At 41.0% G+C, this 26,583-nt stretch overlaps 2 protein-coding genes across 5 annotated transcripts in view; one reads left to right on the top strand and one right to left on the bottom strand.

Annotated features, from left to right (window-relative positions):
* Nucleotides 1-9,300, top strand: part of F9 (coagulation factor IX) — a 45,060-nt gene extending 35,760 nt beyond the window's left edge. Inside the window, exon 8 of the mRNA XM_069943093.1 lies at nucleotides 7,272-9,300. Coding sequence (XP_069799194.1) covers nucleotides 7,272-7,822 — 551 coding nt within the window. The 3' untranslated portion in view covers nucleotides 7,823-9,300. The remainder of the gene's footprint in view (nucleotides 1-7,271) is intronic.
* A 2,100-nt stretch (nucleotides 9,301-11,400) lies between these two features.
* Nucleotides 11,401-26,583, bottom strand: part of MCF2 (MCF.2 cell line derived transforming sequence) — a 97,641-nt gene continuing 82,458 nt past the window's right edge. For 2 of the 4 annotated variants that reach the window (XM_069943089.1, XM_069943090.1), the window contains 9 exons: nucleotides 24,348-24,569; nucleotides 24,175-24,267; nucleotides 20,564-20,642; nucleotides 20,410-20,473; nucleotides 16,612-16,715; nucleotides 16,423-16,532; nucleotides 15,896-16,008; nucleotides 14,784-14,884; nucleotides 11,401-12,001 (listed from right to left, as the gene is read on the bottom strand). In XM_069943089.1, coding sequence (XP_069799190.1) covers nucleotides 11,961-12,001; nucleotides 14,784-14,884; nucleotides 15,896-16,008; nucleotides 16,423-16,532; nucleotides 16,612-16,715; nucleotides 20,410-20,473; nucleotides 20,564-20,642; nucleotides 24,175-24,267; nucleotides 24,348-24,569 — 927 coding nt within the window. In that variant the 3' untranslated portion in view covers nucleotides 11,401-11,960. Of the gene's footprint in view, nucleotides 12,002-14,783; nucleotides 14,885-15,895; nucleotides 16,009-16,422; nucleotides 16,533-16,611; nucleotides 16,716-20,409; nucleotides 20,474-20,563; nucleotides 20,643-22,428; nucleotides 23,054-24,174; nucleotides 24,268-24,347; nucleotides 24,570-26,583 lie in introns of those variants that run through there. The other 2 variants (XM_069943091.1, XM_069943092.1) reach the window with 2 other exon arrangements.

The following is a 26,583-nucleotide window of genomic DNA, read 5'->3' as shown; positions in this document are numbered from 1 at the left end:
ATTAGGTACTGCAATGTATTGTATCAGTGATCTAAGTATTTTACACTAGTGTACAGTAATGTACACTAGTGTAAAAGTAAAAAAAAGTGAAAAAAAAATGTGCACCAAACACAACACAGCTCCCCCCCCCCAAAAAAAAATAAAATAAAAGGCATGACATTCCCCATACACTATAAAACGTTACATAAAAGTGATCAAAAACCCAAATCCTATACATATTTGGTATCGTTACATCCGTAACGACCCAATCTATAAAACTATATCAATAATTACACCGCACGACACACGCTGTAAAAAAAAACAGTACCAGAATAGCTGTATTTTATCAATCCACTTTAGAAAATAAGTCATAAAAGAGATCAAAAAGTCATATACATAAAAAACTTGGTATGAATAGAAACTACAGATCTTCCCGCAAAAAATAAGCCCAAAATCAGCTCTGTCGCGCAAAAGATAAGAACGCTATGGATCTTGCAATGTGGCGACAGTTTTTGTGGGTTTTTGCTAGGAAGATAGTTTCAATTGCGCAAAAGCGGTAATAGTTAAAAAAAACCTATACAAATGTGGTATCGCCGTAACCGTAGTCACCCAGAGAATACATGTATTATGTTATTAGTGACCGCCGATACGGATTTTTACGGTGATCACTAATGGGCTCTATACTGCTGCTATCTGCTCTTTATGGCGCTGGTGCAGAATAGTGCAGCGGTGCCGGTAATGCCCACAGCCCCCTCCTCTCAGCTACCGGTTGGGGCAGAGTGTGGGCTCAGTCCCGGCCAGTCCCCTCACCGGCGATCGCCGTTATTACCAGTATAACGGCGGCCACCGGTAACAGACATTGCCACCGCAGCTGAATGCTTTCATCTCTTCTCACCGTGAATCCACGGTGAGAGGAGATAAAAACATGTCCCTCCCCCCCCTGTCCCCAGAATTTACCCTAGTGACCTGGTCACTGACCCTCCCCTCCCTGGGCGGCCATCTGATCCAAGATGGCCGCCCCCATCACTGTGAACAGACTCTGTTCATAGTGATGGATTCCTAAAAATGATCAAAGCTCCATTCTCTCCACCACCGGAGGTGGCAGAGAGCATGAGGCAATGATCGGGGACCACCCGGTGTGGTCCCAGTACAAGCGATTAGCGGTATATACTATATACCGCTGATCGCTTGTTCCAAATGGTGCCGGCACTTTTTTACCCCTGTCACCAAAGTCAAGTGCCCCGGATTACCTGTAACCACCCCAGATTACCCGTAACCACCCCAGATTACCTGTAACCACTCCAGATTGCCTATCACCTCCCCAGATTACCTGTAACCACCCCAGATTGCCCATTACCTCTCCAGATTACCTGTAACCACCCCAGATTACCTGAAACCACCCCAGATTGCCCGTAACCATCCCAGATTGCCTGGAACTACCCCAGATTGCCCATCACCACTCCAGATTGCTCGTCACCTCCCCAGATTGCCTGTAACTCTCCCCCCCCCCCCCGATAGCCCGTAACCATCCCAGACAGCCCGTAACCATCCCAGACAGCTTATAATCATCGCAGACAGCCCATAACCACCACAGATTGCCCGTAACCACCACAGATTGCCAGAGACTGCCCATAGCTACCCCAAATTGCCTGTAACCACCCCAGATTGCCCGCCGCCACCCCAGATTGCCCGCCACCACTCCAATTCTGTCTTCTTTTGAATACTTTTCTCTAATACCTGTGGGGTCAAAATGGTCACCACACCCCAAGATGTATTCTTTGAGGGGTGTACTTTCCAAAATAGGGTGACTTTTGGGGGGGTTCTATTCTGCTGACACTACAGGGGCACTACAAATGCACCTGGCGCTCAGAAATTTCTTCAGAAAAATCTGAACTGGAAATGCTAATTGGCGCTCCTTCCCTTCTGAGCCCCGCTGTGTGCCCATACAGTGTTTTACGCCCACATGTGGGGTACTGTTGTACTCAGGAGAACCTGAGTTACAAAACTTGGGGTGCATTTCTCTCATGCTTATTATGAAAATGAGATAATTTAATCTTAACAAATGTAATTTTTGGAAAATTTCTATTTTCCATTTTTTTCTGGCCTAATTGTGAATACTTTCCTCCAGCCCCTGTAAGGTTAAAATGTTCATTATACCCCTAGATTAATTCTTTAAGGTGTCTAGTTTCCAAAATGGGGTCACTTATGGGGTTGTCCAGTATACAAGCCTCCTAAATCAACTTAAAAAAAGAACTGGTTCCTAAAAAAAAAATCAGTTTTGGAAATTTCATGAAAATTTGTTAATTTGCTGATACATTTCTAAGCCCCGTAACACCCTAAAAAAGTGAAATATGTTTACAAAATGAAGCCAGAATAAAGAGGACATATTGATAATGTGACTTACGAACTAATTTTTAGCATGTGAATTTCTTTTTTTAAAAGCAAAGAATTTCAAAGTTCGTAAAGTGCAAATTTTTTTTTTTTTTTTTTTTTTTCTCTCCGTTTTGTTTTGGAAGGGTTCGTATTTAAAGCTTGGGGGAAATGGTTAAGTTAATGATATGGAATATAAGGGGTTTAGCCGATAGATTGAAGAGATTGGCAGTAATGAATTTTCTGAAATGTCAGCTCCCCTGTGTGGTTGGTTTACTGGAGACTCACCTGGTAGAGGATACTACTAGGGTACTTTTGAAGGGATGGTGGCTGTGTCAATATCACTCCGTTTATTCCAACTACGCCAGAGGAGTATCAGTCCTTATTCATAGGAGTATAGAGTGGCAACTATTTGAATGTAAAAAGGATAGGGAGGGGAGATATATATTTTTCCATTGCAGACTGGACAATATGATCTGTGTTCTTGCCTTTATATATATCCCCCCTCCTTTTAAGTCCCAGGTTCTGGAGCAGCTGTTCAACTTCATTAAAAATAGAGATGAATGTCCTGTACTAATGTTGGGGGACCTTAATGCTGTTATGAATGAACAGAATGATAGATTAAGGATGTTGAACCCGAAGGTACAGATTAGAAACTCCCAACTGCCAGATATTATTGCTGAAATGGGGTTAAAGGATCTATGGAGGGAGAGGAACCCTGAATCCAAGGTATTCTCTTGTTGGAATAAAACCTCGCGTACTATGTCCAGAATAGATATGGGATTTGGGAATGAGTTAATGGCACAAAAAATTACTAAAATAGAGTATTTACACCGTTGTGTTTCTGATCATGCACCACTCATTGTTGAAATTCAGAGTAGCGCACTAAAGGAGTTTAGGAGTATTTGTATAAATCCACATTGGTTTCAATTTATCACAGACACTGTAAAAATTGGTTTAGAATTAAAAGAGTTGTGGGAAATCAACTGTAGCTCTGCTAGTAAGGGAATTGTATGGGATACACTAAAGGCTATAATTAGGGGGAAATATCATGGTGTGATATGTAGAATTAAAAAGGGATTTAGGGAAAAGGAAGAGAGATTAATTAAGGGGGTTAAAAAATTAGAAGAGGAATTTAAAAAGGCACAGTCACTAGCACTAGAAAGTGAATTAAATAACAAACAGGAAGAGTTGGATAAGTACTTAGAGGATAAAGCAAGGAATATTGCGGCATTTAGGGGGGTGAGGACTTTTCTGGGTTCGGGTAGACCAAATAAGGGGCTAATGGCCCTGGTGAAAAATCAGGAGGGGAAAAAAAGTATAAGGGCAATAAGGAGCAACTCTGGGGATATAGTAAATGACCCGAAAGAGATAAATAGGGAGTTCAGGACATACTATGAGAATCTGTATGCGCAGGAAGCTATTTATAAAAGGGAAGATATGGAGGAATACCTGGGGAAAATTGTTTTCCCCCAGATAAGTCAACTGGAGAAGGAAGAACTAGATGCCCCTATCTCCTTAATGGAACTTAATGAGGCCCTAGAGGCAATAGTGGGGAATTCAACCCCGGGTAGAGATGGCATCCCTTATGAGATGTACAGAAGACATAGAGAGGTTTTGTTACCATGCCTTCACCAAACTCTTCTAGAGGCGATGGAGGCTGGGGAACTGCCGGCATCCATGAGGGATGCCTCCATAATTTTGATCCCGAAACCGGGGAAGGACCACCTAAATATAGAATCTTTTCGCCCTATCTCTCTTATTAATAGTGATGCCAAGATTTTCGCTAAAGTTCTTGCAAGGAGACTAGGTAAAATAATAGGCACTATAGTACATGGGGACCAATGTGGATTTATACCTGGTCGTATGCCCAGACACAACATCAGGCGTCTGTTTGTGAATATGCAGATGGGGGGGGGGGGGGGGGCTCCCACTCCATCCTGTCGTTGGACGCAACTAAGGCGTTCGACAGGATGGAGTGGGAGTATTTATGGGAAGTAATGAGGCACTTTGGGATAGGGGAGGGTTTTTTGGGGATGGTCCAATTGTTATATCAGAACCCGAGAGCTGCAATACGTACTGGTGATGTCCTCTCTGAGTTGTTTTCGCTGGGTAGGGGTACGCGGCAGGGATGTCCTCTCTCCCCACTGCTCTTCGCCCTTGGGATTGAGCCCCTTGCAATTAAGGTAAGAACTGATGATAAGATAGAAGGCTTTGGGGCGGGGGGCGGTGGGGACAGAATATCCCTGTACGCAGATGACCTCCTTTTTTTCTTGCGGGACCCTAAAAAGGGGGTACCTCGGGTTATGTCCCTGGTTCAAGAACTGGGGGTTTACTCTGGGCTACTAATAAATTGGGGAAAATCTACCCTTATGTCTCTTGATCAGGAATTGGACTTATCCTTTCCTCCACTGTATAATTTAGAAAAAGGGAAAAGTTTTACATATTTGGGCATTCAGGTGTCCAGGGATTTACGGGGGTTTGATGACCTGAATACCAAGGATGTGGTAAATAATATAGAGAGGAAGGTCTCTGTTTGGTGCAGACTGAGAGTCTCCAGGATAGACAGAATTACATTAATAAAAACAATACTTCTGCCCAAACTTCTTTACCTATTCAGTGCCACACCAGTTGGGGTAGGGAAAAAGTATCTTAAAAGAATTAAAGTGGCATGGAACGCACTGATATGGGGAAGAAAAAGGGTGCGGATGAAAATAGAAGATTTATGTGTGCCAGTTGCAAGAGGAGGGTTGGGGGTTCCCAACGTAGATAAATATTTGTTAGCTTCGGAATGTTTTTGGTTGGCTAGATGGAAACAAGACAATTTGGGTAGATTTCTGTGTGAAAAATTGGGAGAGGGAGTATGGGATGTTTTCCAGATTTTAGAAAGCGGCCACTTGGAGCGGGGTGAATGGAGTAGATGGGTAATGGTAAGGTCCCTAATTAGGGTTTGGAAAAAACTAAAGATAGAGGAAAAAAGAAATGGAATATTGGACTTTTCCCCTTTGTGGCTGCACGAGGGGTTTGGTGGGAGAAGTGGTATGGGAACAGTGAAGGCCTTTGTAGAAGCAGGAATAAGAACAGTGAAAGATGTAATGTTAGGTAATGATATTAAAGATTGGACCACTCTTAGAAGGGAATATAAACTAGAGGAGAAACACTGGTACGATTATGCGAGGTATACAGCGATAGTTCGTGGGAACCTAAAAAGATCCCAGGGCAATATATGCGAACCGGGCCCAATAATAGGAAAACTTAGAAATGGGACAATATTTAAAAATGAGGTTAAAACCCTATATCTACACTTCATGTCAGACTATGAAATAGGTGAGAAGGGGAGGAGGAAATGGGGAATGGAGTTTGGAGAGTTGAGTAACGATCAGTGGGTAAGAATTCTAAAAGGGATTAAGGAAGTTTCCAGGGCAGGCTCCCATAGGGTTGTTCAATTTAATATTGTCCATCAGCTATATTACACCCCACTCTTTCTATGTAAAATCAAAAAATGGGATGAGGATAAATGCCCAAGGTGTGGTGTAAGCCGGGCCGGCTATGGGCATATGTTGTGGTCATGTGGGGCCCTGGTCTCCTTTTGGGAACTGGTACACAGAAAAATTATGGATATGTTAAAGTTAAAGTTTGAATTAAGTCCAGTGTTGGCCGTTTTGGGAGACTCTTCGTCTGTAGCATGCAAGAGGAAAAGTAGGAGTAAAATCCAGAGAATGTTGTTCTATGCTAGACTTGTGATCGTGAGAAAATGGCTGGCACCGGAAACCCCTAATATAAAACACTGGGAGAACTGTATAGAGAAATTTGAAAGATGCCAATGAATTTTTTTCTTTTTTTTTTTGTCTCTTTGGCGGGGGGGAAGGGGGGAGGGGGAAAGGGAAGGGAGGGGGGGCAACAAGGGATTGGTTCGGTTTATTAAAGAGATTAGTGATTTAAAGGTTTGGTGGGGGATGGTAACAAAATTAATTTATTGAGATATTAGTAAGGATTACAGACACTTAGATATATATTGTTAATGTGTAAAATGTTTTTGTCTATGTACCTTATTTATGATTAAAAATAAAAAATTTTAAAATTAAAAAAAAAGTGCAAATTTTTTTAAATTTTCATGATATTTTGATGTTTGTCACAAAAAACACACAAGACAGTGACCAAATTTTGCCACTAACATAAAGTACCATATGTTACGGAAAAAAAAATCTCAGAATCGCTAGCATACCTTAAAGCATCACTGAGCCATAAGAGCATAAAGTGAGATAGGTCAGATTTTGAAAAATGACCCTGGTTATTAAGGCTCAAATAGGCTTGGTCCCTAAGGGGTTAATTGTGTTACTGCATCATTTATGTGAAGATGCTGCAGTACTGCAATGACACTCCAAAATGTGTGAACATAGCCCTAATTTCACTGCAGACTTTTGCACAATCAGTGAAATCAGTGCAGCAGCTGCTTCTGGCGCGGTCAGAGATGGTGAATCACTTAGGGGATTGGGGGATCCAGCCAAGCCTCCCCCTGTCTGCATCATCAGCCTGTGCCTAGCAAACACACACATTGTGAGATAGAGGCATGTAATCTCTGTCTCCTGAGGGGGGAGAGTAGCAGGAGCAGGAGAAAATGTGGATTGGCTTTGGCTTCAAAATCTGTCAGATAAATTGGTCAGATATCTGTGTGTGTAAAAGGACCCTAAGTCTCTTTGACACACTATACCAGAGATATGTGATGCTATGGAAGCACAGACACAGATATATAAAAGGAACCATTTACCTCCTTGACTGAACAACTATGGAACAATGTCAGTGTAACAATGAGCCCCCAACTAGTCCCATAGGTGAAAAAATAAAAGCGTTATGGCAAGGAGGATTGTGAGGACACGATTGGGAACTGGGAAGTAACCTTATGTTTTTTTATCCTTTAATAGGAGAATTTAACACCGATGTTAAGGAGGGGACAGAGCAATATCTGAATATAGCAAAAGTTATCCCACATTCAACTTACGATGCCACCAAGAATAAATACAGTAATGACATAGCACTTTTAGAGCTAACAGACCCCATCAAGCTGAATGACTATGCAAGACCCATCTGCATTGGAAACAGAGATTTCACAGACAAGCTTGTGAGAACTGTATCATACAGCTGGGTGACTGGCTGGGGGAATGTAAGATTCTTGGGAAGACAGGCTATAAAACTTCAGAAGCTGGCCGTGCCCTACATTGACCGGGCCACCTGCAAGAAGTCGAGCCGATTTTCTGTGTCCACCTATATGTTCTGTGCTGGATATGCTGATGAAGAAAAAGACTCCTGTCAGGGGGACAGTGGCGGCCCACATGCCTCTGAATTTAGAAGTATTTGGTTTCTGACCGGAATTACCAGCTGGGGTGATAAATGTGCAGAGAAAGACAAATATGGAGTATACACTCGAGTTTCCCGATACACTGACTGGATTCTGAGTACTACGAAGCTTACTTAGCTTGGATTAGAGATGGAAACATTTCCTTTTTTATATCTTCAGCATACATGAAAATGTGCTGCTTATAAAATCTGATGATTCATCATGAAATGTTTAATTTTAACCAAGAAAATGTTTAAGAGTTGCTTGGATTGTCAGCTAAATGTTTTGTTATAGATAATCCCTCCTTAAACTATTGCTACATAAAAAAATGAGATGAGAGCTGGTAGCTTTGTTCTATTGCTGTAAGTAATTCTAAGGGGTAATTGAAGTTGTGAGTAGGACCTCACATCACTTTTTTTTTTGGCCCAGGACCAACACCAACTATATACATATTACTAGTGATGAGCGAATACTGTTTGATCGAATAGATATTCGATCGAATAGTAAGGTATTCGATCTATCGAATATTGTCAAATAGTTTGCCGAATATTCGATAAATAAGCGTTCAAATCACCCTACTTCCGTTTTTTTCCTCCAAGTGGTCGAATAGATGTTTTTCAATAAATAAATACTTGTTCCCATAGACTAATGGGATTTGAATATCAGGGAGATATTTGTACGAATATTCGAATATTTCACTATTCACTCATCACTACATTTTAGGTATTGATAAGGTGTATGCAAAAACACAATCAACGTATAGAGGGACACATCTAACCTTTTATATCTACAGTATGAGAGGGCACCGGTGAAATGCAAAGTAATCTGACAGTTGAGATCTAATAACTCTCCAAAGTCGAACTGCATCTCCAACATAGTTGTCAAGCAGGTTCGGTATACACATATACCACTGTAGGACACTAAATTCTCAACTAAAAAATTAGAGAGAAATACCGTAATAACTGGGATGCCCTAAACCATTGACCAGAACCTCTCTGTATACCTCCTTGTGAAATTGAAAGTCCACTAGAGTATATTATAAATCCATAGATTTTTGTGGGGTCCGCTATAGATGTTTACTGCGGATGGATACAAAAAGGGTTTCTATGCTTAAATGGCCACTTGCTTTTCATACAATTAATGTTCATTCAATAGCATATGTGAGCATTATCCAAAGTGTAATTTATTTCCATTAAAAATATTTTTCAACAAAAAAGCTGTGTCTTAAGCCACTAGGGGTCTCCCTGTATTTGCTGTCCCCTGCCTATTGTTAGGTTCAGTACATCTCTAATAAAAAATACACCAAGACAGAACACAATGGGGCAGAACTATCATCATATGATCAATGCAATGACTGCTGTTAACTATACAATTGCATCTCTTCTACTGTTCCTTTGCTATCGACCATAGGATGACTGCTCGCCTGTATCTGGTATGATTGCTGCTCTTCTGAATTTGCCATAAACCAGAGAATTGCTGCTCTCCTGTCTCTGTTATCAGCCGTAAGTTTTCTGCTCTCCTGCCTCTGCCTTCAGCCATAGAATTGATGTTCTCCTGACTCTTTTATCAGCCATATGTTGGCTGTGCTACTTGATTAAAGTTACTTGAATCCCAGATTTACTTTGAGAGGCGTGTTCATTGGATTGCTGCTGCTTTTTAGGGATGTCATAGTTTTGAAGATTTGAAACCTTTATTTAAAACTTTAGTTTTGCTGCTGAACCTTATTGGCTGATTGTTTTGAACCACTGATATTCACCATTTGTTAAAGAGAGTATCCTAAGATTATAATTTATCACCTATCCACAGAAATTCCTTGTTTTCTTCTTTAAACAGACTTGTGGTCCATTTACTCTTTATAGAACTGACAGATATAGCAGAGTACAGTGCTCAGCAACTTTTGGCACTCCCATAATGAGTAAATAAGATAAGGCCCAAGTTCTTGCCATCAATGCAGGGCCCAGCAGTTCAACCCCCCACCACTACAACCACAAAGATACTTATAAGCTATCACAAGGATAGGTTATAAATTGTAATCTTAGTTGTTACTTTTAGAATATTTTAAAGTGTTGCACATGTATGTAGTCTACCAAAGAAATAGTTGTGCTATTAGTTTTGCTACATAACATTCTCTCAGCCTACTTAGATGAATTGGGTATACAATACTTCAGACATTACAGTTTGCTCTTCATCTTTCTTAAGTAATGCTGCTAAGGAAATTGCAAGTATTTTCATGCATTTATTCACAATGAATTACAATTGCTCAAGTAGATGCCCAGGAAAACAAGATACAATACCATATAGTACTAGACATGTCATCTGTTCTTAATAAGACAACAAAGTACAAACATATATTTTTTCCTCAATATTTTCAGCTGTTCTACTATTTTATTTTTTACACACTAGATTTAATATAGTAGATTTTGCATAGACGTACTTTGATATATACAGAGCTGTGCTTCTATGCTTTAGGTTGCCGTAGAATAATTTTAGTAAAGTCCAAGCAACATTAAGTGCTCGTGACTTTATTGTTTCTGTCTGTGCTGCCAGATGGCGTGTCTGACTGTGGTTTGTGGCTGTGACATGAAATCTGACGAGCTATAATAATTATTATGTGATCCAATAAAATGATCCAAAATCTGTAGTACATAACAGGTAAGATGACCACTGTAGTAAGTGATAAATTACTATAGGAGATAGCGGCGGTCTATTGCTGCCACTCCTATTGCACAGAGCAAGGACCAGCAGACTGTCACTATCGTTCTATTTTTTTTCAACATGTTGAAAAACAAGGATCAGCCGAGATTGTGCATGTCGGCTGATCGTTGCCTTTTAACAGGAGCTATTACAGCAAGTGATTGTCGGCCGTAAGAGCCAATAATCGGCCAAATATGGCCAATAATAACTTGGTGTTATAGGGCCCTAAGTTGGAGGCCCAGCACATTCCTGCATTACACAGGCAGCACCTCTGATTGCATAGATTACAGCAGATCAATGGTCCCAGCAAAAGGGCACTCTGGGATTTAAGGTACCCATACACCTTAGGCTTGGTTCACACTACTTTTTGAAATCCGATTTTTTTTTTCATCAGTTTTTTGCAGAAAACAGATGAAAAAAACGGAGGCATTTGTGTGCATCCATTTGTATCCATTTTTTCCATTGACTTACATTATATAAAAAACGGATCTTTTTTTTTTTCTTTTTTTTTTATGGACACAAAAATGAAGTTGACTACGTTTTTGTGTATGTTAAAAAAAAGATCCTTTTTGATCTGTTTTTTTTTTTTTTTTTTGGAAGTCAAAAGAAAAACGAATAAAAACAAAATTGTAAAAACGTAGTGTGAACTCAGCCCTATACTTTTATATGTCAAACTATGCCACCTTTTTCACCAATGTGTAATGTGCACCTTTAGTCCTTTAGTTGTGGTCTTCCTCAGGGTCGTACTTACAACTCATACTTCCATATGGGTCAGACTGAATACACCACATAGAGTGATTTCATGTTGCATGCAGATTTTGTTGCAGATTCATAGTGGATCTCACACCTATACACAGAACACAGAATTGGCGGCACCCCTATACCACAGCATGATGGGAGCAGCTACACCAAAAGTACTTTACCCACTTAACACGGCCCCCTAAACACTGTTGCCCAGGGCAAGCTCAGTCTAAAAATTTTCTTTATAGTAATGTTTTTAACCCCAAGTTATTGACCCCAATAATTCAAAAACTCTGTTTTCTCCATGGGAAGAACAAGATTTTTTATTGCAATTTGTCACATTACACCAAAAAGCAGGTAGTGGCAACAATGTAGAATGTTCAAGATCAACCAGTCCAGTTCATATAAAGAAGACCAACTTTAAGCTGTTGTCTCATGAGAAGCCTCATCAAAATACAATGTACAAGTCAAGGTGAATAAAGTGCAAGTGTTTTACTCAAAAACAGTAAAACATGTATAGAGCTTGGAATGGATTGTCTACAAATGTCAGCGCTTACATATTTACAACGAGTTAAAAACATTTCATTAGCCAAGATGAAAAATAAGGTGATGGTACTAAGGAGCATGGTAAAAATGGAACCGTCCAATGTACAACAACCTTCTTACAAAATGAGGTTCTAAAAAGTGTCCTTTGTCCACGTGAAAAAGGTGTCTGGGTTTTAGAGGATGGTCACAGACGATGTTGTAGGATAAGGTGGGGATGTTAACACATGACAGTGCCTCTGATAAACGTGTCAGCAATATCCATAGACTTGTGTTGTGATCATATTCATGGAGTGCGTCAAGGTGAGCTTAACTTCCTTGTGCTACACAAAGCAGCATCTGGAAAAAAAATCCATGGTGAGAGGCTTATTATATATGCTCATCAGTAGTCCATGGCAAGTAATATAATCTATACTGTATGTAGACAATATACAATGAACAGTGTTTTACATATTCCTTAAAGGGGAACTATCAGCAAGTTAGACAAATCTAGACCTGGTCTGAATGGTACAATATTTTACTGGATTCTTCTGCATGGAATAGAATAGTCTACTACATTATTTCAAACCACCGAAAGTAAAGAAGTCTGTTGTACACCATCTTGACTGATGCCAATGCCAAAAGAACATGTTTTTGATCTCAGTGTGAATGGGGCCAAAGGGCATGCTTTTGCATCTGGTACTTTTCTAGTCAGGGGCACAGCTAGGATTCATGGGGTCCAATAGCAAGAAACTGTATGGGGCCCTAGGAATCCTGTACACCCCCAATGAACATACTCACAGCACCCGGCAGCCGGCGCAGTGCTGCGGCATTCCATTCTCCCAGACGCCTGATGCACAAGTGACATCACTGGCCAGCCGGAGAGCTGGAAAAACAGAAAGACAAGGGACTGCGCTGGCCACCGGGTCCTGAGAGTATGTGCATTGGGAAAGGGGAATGGGATCCTCAGCCTCAGACACCGTTTCTGTCTGGGGGGAGGATCGCGGTAGCAGCTCTAGTTGGCTGTGGGGTGGTTGTTGGGTGGTCTGGAGGCATAGGATGCTGCCAGTACCAGTGACTAAGGAAAGCACCAGCAGGCAAAGCTGCAACACAGTTGCTGTCTGGGGGGAGAACAGGCTGGAGGCAGAGAATGATATGAGGCTGGGACACACAGGAAGAGGAGGGTGATGCACTGCGGGAGGATTGCACGGTCAGTGCCAAAGTGTCAGCCCACTAGCACCATGGAGGCAGGCCATGCATGTGCTTTGCTGAGAGCGTCCTGGGTCCCCCTGCCCCACAGGCCCCATAACAGCTGCGTGGCCTGCCTCCATGGTCACTATGCCACTGTTTCTTGTATACTGTATATGCCATATGTCTCTGCAAATGCAGTTTATATAGATCCTTATAAAACTAAAAACAATTGCAAACTATGATATTTACAACCTATGCAGGCAACAATATGGCTAGGAGGTCCTAAGAGAATCCGAATTAGATAAATTGTTGGTGTTTGAATAGGACAAAAGGATGAAATCTCTAAGGTGGGTTAGAATGACCGGGAAATTATTAGTTATTAGTAATAGTTATTATACATCTAAATGCTCAGTCACAGCCAAATAGCACAGAGTTACACAGAAACTAGAACTGCCTGCAGTCTTATCTCTTAAGAGACCGATACTGTATGTAGTGTTAGCTTAGAGGGAGGAAAGTTGTATCGTAATGAGTTGCCAGGTGTAATCATAAGTGGCTAACCAGTGTCTATACTAAGGATTCAGCAAATATTTAGTGGGACATTTACTAAGGAGTCTAATGTGTGCAACTATTCTAATGGGGATTGGTGCGTATTTTGTTCTAATCTTGTGACTGATTTATTAACATGTAGCACTGACATAGTAAATGTATCTAAGTAAAAAGTCACAAAAAACTCGCACAATAAGTCGGAAATATTTTTTAAAAATGCGCAGTTTTATTCACCTGGTATTGACCAGCGTAAGCTTGCGCCTGTTTGTGTGACTTTTTAAAAACTCGCAAATGATAAATTGGGCGCTAATCCCGGATTATTACTTTTGGGTGAATACTCAAAACAGGCAGATTAAAAAAAAGTTGCATCTAAAAAATATTCGCCTGTCGAATACTGGTTCATAAATAGAACCTAGACCAAAAAAATCCAATTATTCACCAAAAAATAGGCGCAAAACCCTTGATACATTTCCCCCATAGGGTTTTAAAAAGGAAGAAGTTCCTGGCCATGCACATAAATACGGCAGCCTCAGATTTGCTGGATTTACTGAGAGGTGCGCACCTCTGAATAATTTTGGCGTGGGTCATGGGGGTGAGAAGTCAAGTAAGATTGGTTTACAGATACACCGGTCTAGATAAATACTCCCCAAGTGTACTGGGTTGGCAATGAGATGCCAGGCTGCTTTTCTCCTAGTAGTGGATGTCTGCTGTAGCATGGGCCTTGTCAGATTTTTAATGCTGTTGAAGACACTAACACGTGGAAACCAAATTTAGAGCTTGTCCTTGGCCTAAGAAAATGGCTGAAAAAGGCCGATCCAGCCTGCAGTAATGTGAAGGCGCCATCACTGTATATGCTGTGTGCAATTCTGTCTGCCAACTGCTGATGAAATGTGAATATCTCTCATGCAATGGTCACCTTTCACCAGCAGATAGCAGAAAACTAATGCACTGGCTTCTAAAGACCTACATTTGGGTTGAAGGCTGCGTTTGAGAGAGCTTGTTTGCTTGCATGTCCATGTATGACAGTAATTTCACCGTTTTTAGCAATCTCAGGGCTACTAAGTATTGTAGCCAGCAATTCATTCGTCTTTCTATGTTATATCTCTTTATACATAGTAACTTGCTTGCACCCTTCCATGTATTGTTACTAGAGATGAGCGAACCTCGAGCATGCTCGAGTCGATCCGAACCCGAACTTTCGGCATTTGATTAGCGGTGGCTGCTGAAGTTGGATAAAGCCCTAAGGCTATGTGGAGAACATGGATATGGTCATTGGCTGTATCCATGTTTTCCAGACAACCTTAGAGCTTTATCCAAGTTCAGCAGCCTCAGCTAATCAAATATCGAGGGTTCGGGTTCGGATCGACTCGAACCTGAACCCGGTTCGCTCATCTCTAATTTTTACCTGTTAATTTGGATGCCCGCATCCTACATTCACCAATGATGATTTGTAAATTGTTTCCATGAATCCATCCTTCTTTTTTTCTGTTCAAATTCTTCACTAGCCTGTTATCAAAGATACAAATGGAAAAAACACAAAGCTATTAGTTATACTGTAAGTTATAAGGCAAAAGCTATATTTATTATAAGAGATTAGCAAAACAAACCCATTGAACCTGTATTTGGTGCAAAACTTCAGTTCAGAGCACACTCAAAGCTGAGATTGTTTGTTTCAGTGAAACCTGCTAAAATAGCATTGGCCACATGGCAGAAAGTAGGAGGAAGGAAAACAACCGGCTTTCTCTGCCAATTAGGAAGCAATATAGGGGGGTCATGTCAGAGCGACTATAAAAATCTATCTGCATCTATTCAATTTTTTTTTTACACTTATTGCTATAAAATAAAAAAAAAGCACTGCATACACTTGTTTTGTGCCACTTCTTTTTTACATTCTAGGATGCAAATCCTGTAGCAATCCTAAAAAATGCATACTCTTTGGTTTGGAAAAAAAACATTACTTCTTCCAAGACCTTTGTGTGTGTATAAACACAGGCAGTCGTCAAATGGCCAAAAAAACACTTCCAGGTTCAGGTAACTTCCAGCTCTTCCAGCTGCAACGTCATTTACCCGACTGAGTGATTGCTTGCCCAGCCAATCAGTGACTGGGGCGGGACACTGACCCCTTCACTGACTGGCTGAGCGGGCAATCTCTCAACCCACCTGTGACATTGCAAGTGGAAGAGCCAGATATATGAGGTACCTGGTTTCCAGTGGAAAATTGCTTCCGGCGGTGGTCAACGGGACCCGGGTACTGTGCAACGGAGGCGAGTTAGGTTGTTTTGGTCTGAACCCCACCCCCGCCTGCCTTTTTTAAATTTGGTGAGACTTTTCTTTTAATCATTTTATTGCCATCGAGCTGTCCTTCATTGTGTTAACAAACTGAAACTCCAACATGTATGTAAACATACCCTAAAATGGCTCAACCCCCCTGCTCTAGCTTGTTAGGTTAATAGTCTCCAGCTGATGATGTTCTATGATTTCACTATGTTGTATGAGCATAAATGATAAAAACCGTACCACTGTCCCTCAGCATCTTCCTGTAACAGTTGGATGACATCTCCATTCTTCACCAGTACATCTTCAGAGCCTCTCTTATTGCAGTCAGCCAGCGCCTTGTATTTACCAGGAGACTATGATATAGCAAATACAGCGTATTACAACATATTCATATACGCATGAGCCCATAGTAAAGATTCTGCATAGATAACATGACAGGAAAAAAAATCATATCACTTCTACCAGCACAGTATAGAATGTACTCCTGCCAGAGGCTCAGGCACATAAGAGGCTCAGACTTCTGCCATCTTGCCACCTACCAGCCACTACTTTAAAGCTTTACTATTAAAAGTATCCTATTTGATGGATATATGATATGAAAATCTGGTTTAGAACTGCCATCATGCCAGATACGATGGGAATTGTTACTTTACAACCACAAAATATATTACAAACCAAGCTGGTTCTTAGTCTACATATTTTTCCCATTCCAATAAAAGTATATACAGTATATCGCAAGCACAAATAACAAGAGAGAGAATACCAACCAACTGGACCATGTCGTCCTCTTCTGTGTCTGAACAAGTATATGAACAGTGATTTGACCATCGTTCGAGACCTTCACAAATCTCTAATGACTGTGACATCCCATGCCACCCTGTAGTAATGGGTATAAGTCAGTACCATAACCAAACTACACACAAAAGCTATTTAGATATGCAGGCTGAGGTGCTTACCTTTGTGCGGTTTATGTTGAGGAGAAATGTTTAAGCCCTCCAGCATAGGACTGGACGTTTCAGAGTCGTTTTCCTCTGAACTTACAGAGGCCCTCTGTAATTTCCTTTACAATAAATTAAATAGAATATCAACTACCATAGGACTAAAAGATAATTGTAATAATAATAATAATAATAATAAAAATAATTATAAATGGTTGTAGTCGTAGCAATAGTGGTAGTGATGGTAGTAGTAGTAATAGTGGTAGTGATGGTAGTAGTAGTAATAGTGGTAGTGATGGTAGTAGTAGTAATAGTAGTAGTGGTGGTATTAGTACTAGTAGTGGTAGTAATAGTGGTAGTGATGGTAGTAGTAGTAATAGTAGTAGTGGTGGTATTAGTACTAGTAGTGGTAGTAATAGTGGTAGTAGCAGCAGTTGTAATAGTAGTAGTGGTGGTGGTATTAGTAGTAGTAGTAATAGTGGTAGTGGAGGAGGTAGTGTAGTAATAGTAGTAGTGGTGGTATTAGTACTAGTAGTGGTGGTATTAATAGTAGTTATAATAGTGGTAGTGGCAGCAGTTGTAATAGTAGTGGTGGTGGTATTAGTAGTAGTAGTAATAGTGGTAGTGGCAGCAGTTGTAATAGTAATAGTAGTAGTGGTGGTGGTATTAGTAGTAGTAGTAGTAATAGTGGTAGTGGAGGAGGTAGTGTAGTAATAGTAGTAGTGGTGGTATTAGTAGTAGTAGTAGTAATAGTGGTAGTGGCAGCAGTTGTAATAGTAATAGTAGTAGTGGTGGTATTAGTAGTAGTAGTAATAGTGGTAATGGCAGCAGTTGTAATAGTAATAGTAGTAGTGGTGGTATTAGTAGTAGTAGTAATAGTGGTAGTGGCAGCAGTTGTAATAGTAATAGTAGTAGTGGTGGTATTATTATTAGTAGTAGTAATAGTGGTAGTGAAGGAGGTAGTGTAGTAATAGTAGTAGTGGTGGTATTAGTAGTAGTAGTTATAGTGGTAGTGACAGCAGTTATAGTAGTAATAGTAGTAGTAGTGGTGGTGGTGGTTTTAGTAGTAGTAGTAATAGTGGTAGTGGAGGTAGTAGTAATAGTAGTAGTGGTGGTATTAGTAGTAATAGTGGTAGTGGTATTAGTAGTAGTAGTAATAGTGGTAGTGGCAGCAGTTGTAGTAGTAATAGTAGTAGTAGTGGTAGTAGTAGTAGTAGTAATAGTAGTGGCAGCAGTTATAGTAGTAATAGTAGTAGTGGTGGTGGTGGTATTAGTAGTAGTAGTAATAGTGGTAGTGAAGGTAGTAGTAATAGCAGTAGTGGTGGTATTAGTAGTAATAGTGGTAGTGGTGGTATTAGTAGTAGAAGTAATAGTGGTAGTGGTGGTATTAGTAGTAGAAGTAATAGTGGTAGTGGTGGTATTAGTAGTAGTATTACTAGTGATAGTGGTGGTATTAGTAGTAGTATTACTAGTGCTAGTGGTGGTAGTAGGACTAGTAGTAGTAATAGTGGTAGTGGCAGCAGATGTAGCAGTAATAGTAGTAGTGGTTGTATTAGTAGTAGTATTAGTGGTAGTGGAGGTAGTAGTAATAGTAGTAGTGGTATTAGTAGTAGTAATAGTGGTAGTGGTGGTGGTAGTAGTAGAAGAAGTAGTAATAGTGGTAGTGGAGGTAGTAATAATAGTAGTAGTAGTGGTATTAGTAGTAATAGTGGTAGTGGTGGTATTAGTAGTAGTATTAATAGTGGTAGTGGTGGTATTAGTAGTAGTATTAATGGTGGTAGTGGTGGTAGTAGTAGCAATGGTGGTAGTGATGGTGGTAGAAGTAGTAGTGTTGGTATTAGAAGCAGTAGTAGTGGTAGTGATGGTAGTAGTAGTGGTGGTGGTGGTAGTAGTAGTAATACTAGTAATAGCAATAGTAGTAGTGCTGGTGGTATTTGGGGTGGAGAATCCAGGGATGTGCTGATGTGATGTATTAGGCATGTACTGTAATTTAAGACCGGGGGCTGAGAGATCAAGGTCGCAGCTCCTGGTCTTGAATAGATATTGCTAATATTGGAGGACAGGCAGCTGAACTAAAAAAGGCATTTTGGAGGAAATGTTTTTCGTTCTTTTGTTTTTTCAGATCAACTGAAGTTAAAAAGTTCTACGTTTTCATAAATTATTTTTATTGAAAGAAAATGCCTCCCAGCACTTACTCACTGCTATACTGAATGCCAGGGAGTGATTTTTGTAGTTCTTTCCAATCTGACTCAATGTCCCTGCTGCCACCTTTGTCCATGTTAGAAACTGTCTAGAACAAACTTCTCCAGCACTGGACAGTTCCTGACACAGACACAGGTGGCAGCAGAGAGCACAGTTTGGAAAGAACTACACCATTTTCTTAAAGGGAATACAGCAGCTGAATTCATTTTTACATCAAAGTCATTAACAAATCTGTATATTTTCTGGCACCAGTTGATCGGGGGAAAAAAAAGTTTTCTTCAAAGAACCCCTTTAAAGAAAAAATATTCACAAACATAATATGCTTCAATTATTTTAGGAGGAACTTGAAGGAACAAAATTATTACAAACTCATAAAGTGATGTCGTCGCTAAGACAATGATATGATATATGATTAATGGGGCTCCAACAGATGGGTTCCCCCCCCCACCCAGCAGTCATAACAATTAAGGGGGCACTGTGCACAGCTGAACATGATTGGGTATTGTCAAGTCTGTATAAACCCATATCTTCCAATAAAAACATTATTCAGCTGTGGATTTCATTTGGCCACAACTGTTGGTTGGTTTATTAATGAAACAAAACATTACATATAACACATATTAACTGTGACCTCAACCTCTGTAAGGTCCCCAAGCATAACAAATGCAGAGGAGGTCCTCAAAGTCCCAAAAACATAACCTGATGGTCACCCATTTAATAACTACACCCACAGGATGTACCTCCAATTAGTTCACACAGGTTCGGAAGCGCCTGTAATAAACACCTGTGGTCCCAATATATCCATCCACCACCCCCGAAACTAAGTCCCCACCCCCAACATGGTTTCCTGTGATCACCATCAAAATCTCAAATAATAAATAATTACCTACGGAGTCCAGAATTAACTATTGTTTCCGTCCCTTACCTATCAGGCCCGTAGTCTCATACCAACTCCGAGGCCCCCCCCACACACACATACACACACACACCAACCTCAACTGCTGCAACAAGAGAAACATATAAGCTGTGCCAACCAAAATCAACATGCCCCAATGAATACCAACCAGAACAAGACCATACCCCCTCTAAAGAAAAGGGTGGATGGGTGAGAGTTGTAAACCTATAACCAGCAAACCTAAAGAGGCAGCACTAACCCTGTCCCTCTTTCCTTATATACCCTGTACCCCTCCTTTTTCACGCACCCCTTTCCTTGCCAATAGCATTTTTGCATCCCTTTACCAGTCAAAAATGAATCCCCTGCCCTTATAACCAGCCCCACTCTAAGACCCTACCCACACATCACATATACACACACCTATCTCCCAGCCACATAGACATCTGCCCTTAATTCCCTACCGAGCTATACCTGTCCCTCCAAACGCCAGTCATGGAGGCCTCCCCCCAGGCTCTGCCCTAGTATGGCCATAACTTTACTGTGCAGAAAAGAAATTATAAGAAAAGTCATTACGTCAGAGCTAGTACCCCACATTCTTAGGATATATGGGGGGCCCAACTGTTCACGTACCAGAAAAATCATGTAGTAGAAAAAAAAATTCTGATGTTTGAGCATTTTGTAGAAAGAAAGCAGCTAACAGTGATAAAAAGATTGCTTACCCCTCACTCATCTGCGGTGACAGAACAACGTGGTCTGAAAAGGAATTTTGCTTTAGTTTCTCTACTGTAACAGAAAGTGAATATTGTATGTAAGAAACTGGTCACCTGTGTCCTCTATAAGCGCACATTCATACAGGACAAACATATCCAATACCTTTTATAAGTTCTCGCTGTCTGGTCAGTATCTTCCGGATTTCATTTAACCAGGCTGCCTTCTGATCTGCTGTCTGGGCCTGGAACACAGATACGAGCTATTTGTAGCTCTTATAAGCCCTTTATAGTCTTGTCCTAGAGTTTAGCTGTGGTGCTGTTGGCGCAAATAACTCCTCTCTGGCAATTTTTCAAATAAAAGTATTGTATTGTCCCCTAAAAGTTATACAAATCACCAATATACACTTATTACGGGAAATGCTTATAAAGTGCTTTTTTCCTGCACTTACTACTGCATCAAGGCTTCACTTCCTGGATAAAATGGTGATGTCATGACCAGACTCCCAGAGCTGTGCGGACTGTGGCTGCTGGAGAGGATGATGGCAGGGGGACACTGAGGGACACAGGGCACTGGAGAACACTGAGCATCCCTCTGCCATCATCCTCTCCAGCAGCCACAGCCCGAACAGCTCTGGGAGTCGGGTCGTGACATCACCATTTTATCCAGGAAGTGAAGCCTTGATGCACTAGTAAGTGCAGGGAAAAAGCACTTTATAAGCATTTCACGTAATAAGTGTATATTGGTGATTTGTATAACTTTTCGGGGGCAATACAATGCTTTAATAAAAATTTTCGCCGGACTTCTCCTTTAAATCATCTTAGAATCAGATTACATTCTGGCAAGTCATTCTGCATATACCACTGTCAGTCTTCAAATTAGCTATCCTCCCAAAGAAAAAAACTAGCTCGTATACAAACCAGAGTGTCCTCCAAAAGAGAGGCAAGTCTCCATACGCCAACTAAGTCTCTTTAATGGGAAATAGTACACATACCCCTGAACTAGGTCAGGCTTAAATCTCCTTATTTGCAATCAAGAACAATCTGAGGACCCTCTTTACACGGAAAGATTATTGTGCGGAAAATATATTGTTGGAATTTGAGCCATAATCTTTCCAAGTGTGTGTGCAAGCAATGGTCAAACGACTACTGAAAATGTATTCCTATGTCGTTGATCTTCGTATGCCGTTTGTCGCATCTTTTGAGCTGACCTTAAAATCAATGTTAATCGTTCACTAGTCGTTCGCAAATCTTTCGGTATATGTACACATTGATTGTTCGTTATTATGATCGTTCGTATACTAGCGTGTACAAGTGATTGTAGTTGCGATTGTAACTGTAATCATGACTAGCAACTATCGTTCTGTGTATTATTATGGCTAATGATTTTGGGTCATTCACAAAAGCGCTAGTTTGCAGTTGTTAATCGGAGAAAAAAAAAATTGCTTAGTCTAATAGGACCCTAAGCATCTTAAGGGCCCTAAGACCTCATCAGTCGTCTTATTTATCAAAAGCTTCAGTTACTGTGGAGCACTCTTACCAAGCCCGCTCCCCCCAAAAAGGAGTATTTTAACAGATAGGTCAAAGTCTCTACCAAGACGCCTTTAATATTAAGGTACTGTGAATACAGCCCATCTCCACTGCAGAAAATATAGAGTTGGGGAATACTCTACATCCATTAAAGTCAATCTGCAGCACATTGATATTAAGCAAGTGGAGTCGGACAGATTGATATATAAATTTGTCAAAAAGAGATTTAGAAAAACTTGTAACTTAGGCTGGATTCACACTACGTTTTTGCAATCCATTTTTGAAAAAAAAATGGATGAAAAAGGATGGAAAACGGATGCATTTGTGTGCATCCATTTTAATCCAATTTTCCATTGACTTCCATTATAAAAAAAAAATGGATCAAACATAAAAACGTAGTCAACCTAATTTTTGTGTTCATTATTTATTTATTTATTTTTTTAATGGATGTCTTTTTTTTTAAACTGATAGGGAAAACATAGTGTGAATCCAGCCTTACTGATTGAAATCCTGGCTCATTTTAAGACTAGGAGTCCGGTGGGTGGGGTCACTGAATGACAGCTTTGCCTGTAAGAGCATTAGTTCAGAGATAGCTGCCAGTCACTGATTAGGCCCTCCCACTGGACTCCTAAGAAAAGAATAAGCACAGATGTCATAAAGATAAATTTACATTTAAAATGAAGTTTTTCCACAAATTATACATCAATCTGCCCAGCCCCTCCTTCTCTATACATGCTCTATATACATGTCACATTACATATACAATGTGACAGGTTCCCTTTAAGGTAGCAGTGTTGGTAGCCAACAATTACTTTAATTGTAACATCAATTTCTCCTCTTGGGTAAGTGTCAACCTATATGTAGGGTACAAAGAGTCCTCCCTGGCTGCAGATCAGGAATATATTCTGTCCTGATAATTTCCGGTAGCTCACGTATTACCAGTGGAGTATACAAATGCTGCATATAGATCTGTCTGCTTCAATTATTTTTCTTAGTGAGGAAATATACATCACTCTAGCAGCAAAACAGCCAAAACAATTATTACTGGAATATACTGTGCTGTATGGAAATTTCTTCTGACGTACATAGCCTGAGTAGAATGAGTTCTTTCTTCTTAATGATCTGCCTGGAAATTATAATGATAATGTATTATCATACGTAAACCCAGCAGTATGCAAATGCAGATCAGCATGGTTCTGGCCTCATATAATTGACCTTATAGAGCTCCCTAGCCTGCATTTCTCATCATAAAAAAGAATATTATTATGCCTGGTGGACTTCAAGGGCTGAATTCCATCATTTCAGAGGGGGGGGGGGGGGGGGGGGGGTTGATGTAACAAAAAAAAAAAAATAAGATTCTGAGCACTGATATTTTGACAGTGTTCATTTAACTCTTGATGCACAGCTACATTCGTAATATACACTTTATTCTTAGAGTTTTCAAGTCTATAAAGAAGATTATGATAAAAACATGAAAAAGCCACAAAGTAAGCATGCCTTATTTTAACAAAAAAAGAGAACACAAATTTTAAAACACCACGAAGCTGGTGGAAAACCGCCACTGCAGCTTTTGTGTCGAAATCAGAAGTGGATCCAACAGAAAAGAAAAAAAAAGAGAAGTAAAAGGCCTCCCTTTATATTTCCATTTCCCTTCCCATTTGAATCCACTTCTGGTTTTAGAACAAAAACTGCAGTGGCAGTTATCCAAAAGAACTGCAATGTGTGTGTGTTTTCAGGCTTAAGATGGCACAAAAAAATCATGTATGTAAACCTTTAAACAATTTCCTATATACTTTGAAGTATACTGGCATTTTGAAGCCTGCATAAACTTGAAGCCTCAGTTTGAATTTATTTCAAGTTTCAGATTAATTCAGTTCCAGAGCAGAGCAGTGCATAGTATCCTGAGGGTGTTGTTTCCATGGCCTGGCCTTGTGGCCAGTGTCTGAAGTAACTCAAGCCTTATTTCTCTTCAAGTTCCTGACAGCCAGGCTATGGCCTGCTAAAGCCAAAAAAAGGTAACTACCACAGGTGAGGGGATCACACCTGTCAACCTTGAGGAGAATTATCACACTCCAGTTTTCTCCTGCAAGTCTGAATAAGGACGTATTCTATTTGTTGAGGTGCCCCAGGGTTTTTCTGCTCAATTCCAATGGCAAAGGTTGAGGAGCTAGCCCTGCTCAGTTGTGCAAACCTAGGACCCATATTACTGGACTTGCCACTTTGTGTACAAGACCAAAAAACACATACCTGTACAACATAAACCTCTTCTCGCCCGCTGTACCAAATTTCAAACTTGCGATTATCACCCTTCACATTTTCAGTGATGCCGACAGCATTCATCTAAAAGGAGACAAGAAAAAGATGACACCTCTGTCCATAGCTCAGCCTAAACGTATATGATAGATATACCGCACACAAACCTTCAGGAAGTGCTTGAAACTGTAGGATGGTGTTTTGTCATGTCCGTCTCCATGGTCTTCTCTCCTTTTGCAGAACACTATTGCCCTTTCATAAAGAAAAAGATGTCTCTGCATTGGCTTAAATCGGGCAAGTTCCTTCATCTTTGTAGGTCCCTTTTTATGGCTGATCCACACACTAAAAGAACCTTGCATCAATATGCGGCCTAGATCATTTATATCTCCCTAGAAGACAAACACAAGGATATTGAAGAGACTAAAAGATGAATCCACACTGGTGTTCGGCATGAGCTTTGACTCTTATATATCCCTATTCATGTATTTGTAGGCTGGTAGATATTAGTATTTGCTCTGTTGCATTGATCCGTGCTCCCAATGGCTCTGTTATTTCTATCATGAGTTTCACTGTTACTGTGTAGTGTGTACATTGTCACAGTTACAACTCCTACTACACAAGTTTATTGTTATATTTGGACACCATGGGGGAGATTTATCAAGCATGGTGTAAAGTGAAACTGGCTCAGTTGCCCCTAGCAACCAGATTCCACCTTTCATTTTCCAAAGAGTCTGTGAGGAATGAAAAGTGGATTCTGATTGGTTGCTAGGGGCAACTGAGCCAGTTTCACTTTACTCCATGTGTAATAAATCTCCCCCCATGTCTTCCTTTATGAACCTATAATATCTCATAGGTGAAATGTGTTCTATGTTGTCTGTGTGTTATTTTTCTGCAGTTAGGACAAAGTAGGGCACGTCTTCGTGGTTGGGGGCCACCCTATTAAGGAGATGGGCACCCCCAAAAGTCAGGGAGAGGTTTATTAGACAGGAGTGGACACAGTGCTCTTGTTCCCTTCCTTTTCACCCTCCTTGCGTACCATTTACTCTCTCATCTATATGGGCCCTGCTTTTAACTTGGTCTAGACACACGTGATGTTTTTTCTTTGTATACTGTGTTTGTTTTTATCTTTAATATAGTAAAAGCTAAGTTTTAGGGCCTCAACTGTATACTTTTTGATATGGTGACATTTGTAAATTTTTTGTAAACACATGGGCCAGGCCATCTTGAGAACACGTCTTTGTTCTTTGGAGGAGTTGCAGAACCTCTGTATTGTCTTTCCTGCATTGGATTTATAGGGTGGCAGGAAGAAATAAAGAAACTCGTACTCACCTACTGTAATGCCTGGAGTCGTGGATCCACTGAACTGTCACTAGCAATGGTGGTAACCGCACCAGGGAGCGGAGTCTAAGGGGCCGCTGGTTTTTACCAGAGCCCGCCGCAAGGCGGGAAGGACTTGCTGCGGCAGGCGACCCCCAGGTCGCTACCCCTGGCTTGGTTGCTAGTGACAACAGGCGTGGCGTGGCAGGAGCAGTAGGCAGATGGTAATGCAGGCTTAGGTCTGTAGGCGTAACCGCAGGTGGCAGGCAGAGCTCAGGAACAATGGTTAAGCAGGGGACAGGGACCAGGGACCGGCACAGTGGACAGGGACTAGGAACAAGGACTGAGGTCAGGAACAACAGGAAGCTGGGCCAAACGCTATGGGAAGATGTAGAGGCTCCAACACCTGTGGTGGGGCATGCTGGGATTATTTAGGGAGTGACCAGAGCAACTACCAATTAAGGGCGGACTGGCCCTTTAAATCTGAGCCATCTGGCGCGCGCGCACCCTAGGAGGCATGGATGCGCGCGCCGTCCGGAACAGACAGAGACAGGAGCGGGGCGAGGTAAGGCGCCCCCCGGGGCCGAACTAGTGGCAGCGCCGGGTCCCTGCACAGGACGCCGCCGCAGCCTACACCTACCCTACCCTACCCTGACACCTACCACTGATCCCCCTAAAGGTGCAATTTTCCCATTGTACGCACCCACTGTCAGAGCTTCCTGTTTTTCATTCTGAGACACAGAAAATTCCAGCTCAGCCAATCACTGACTAAGGCTGGTCACTTTTATGACCACTGATTGGCTGAATGGCCACACAAAGTGCTGGCAGGAACCGGTACTGGCACAATACCAGCAGAGCATGAGTGGCATATGATTATTGGTTTCCTCATATAGACAAACACACTAATTCAGAGTAGGCCAATTCATTTTTATGTTCTTTGGAAACAAGTCAGAGAATCCAGAAGCCCAATCAAACGGAACTCCATGCAGGTGTTGTCTTTGGTTGGATTTTACCCAGGACACCAGGGAAACAATGCTTACCACTGAGCCACCATCCACTTCATATTTGTATGAAGGCTGTCCCAGT

The sequence above is a fragment of the Dendropsophus ebraccatus genome, chromosome 10, assembly GCF_027789765.1.
Source record: "Dendropsophus ebraccatus isolate aDenEbr1 chromosome 10, aDenEbr1.pat, whole genome shotgun sequence".
Taxonomy (NCBI): domain Eukaryota; kingdom Metazoa; phylum Chordata; class Amphibia; order Anura; family Hylidae; genus Dendropsophus; species Dendropsophus ebraccatus.
The sequence above is the reverse complement of the archived record's forward strand: the minus strand, read 5'-3'. Positions and strand labels throughout refer to the sequence as shown.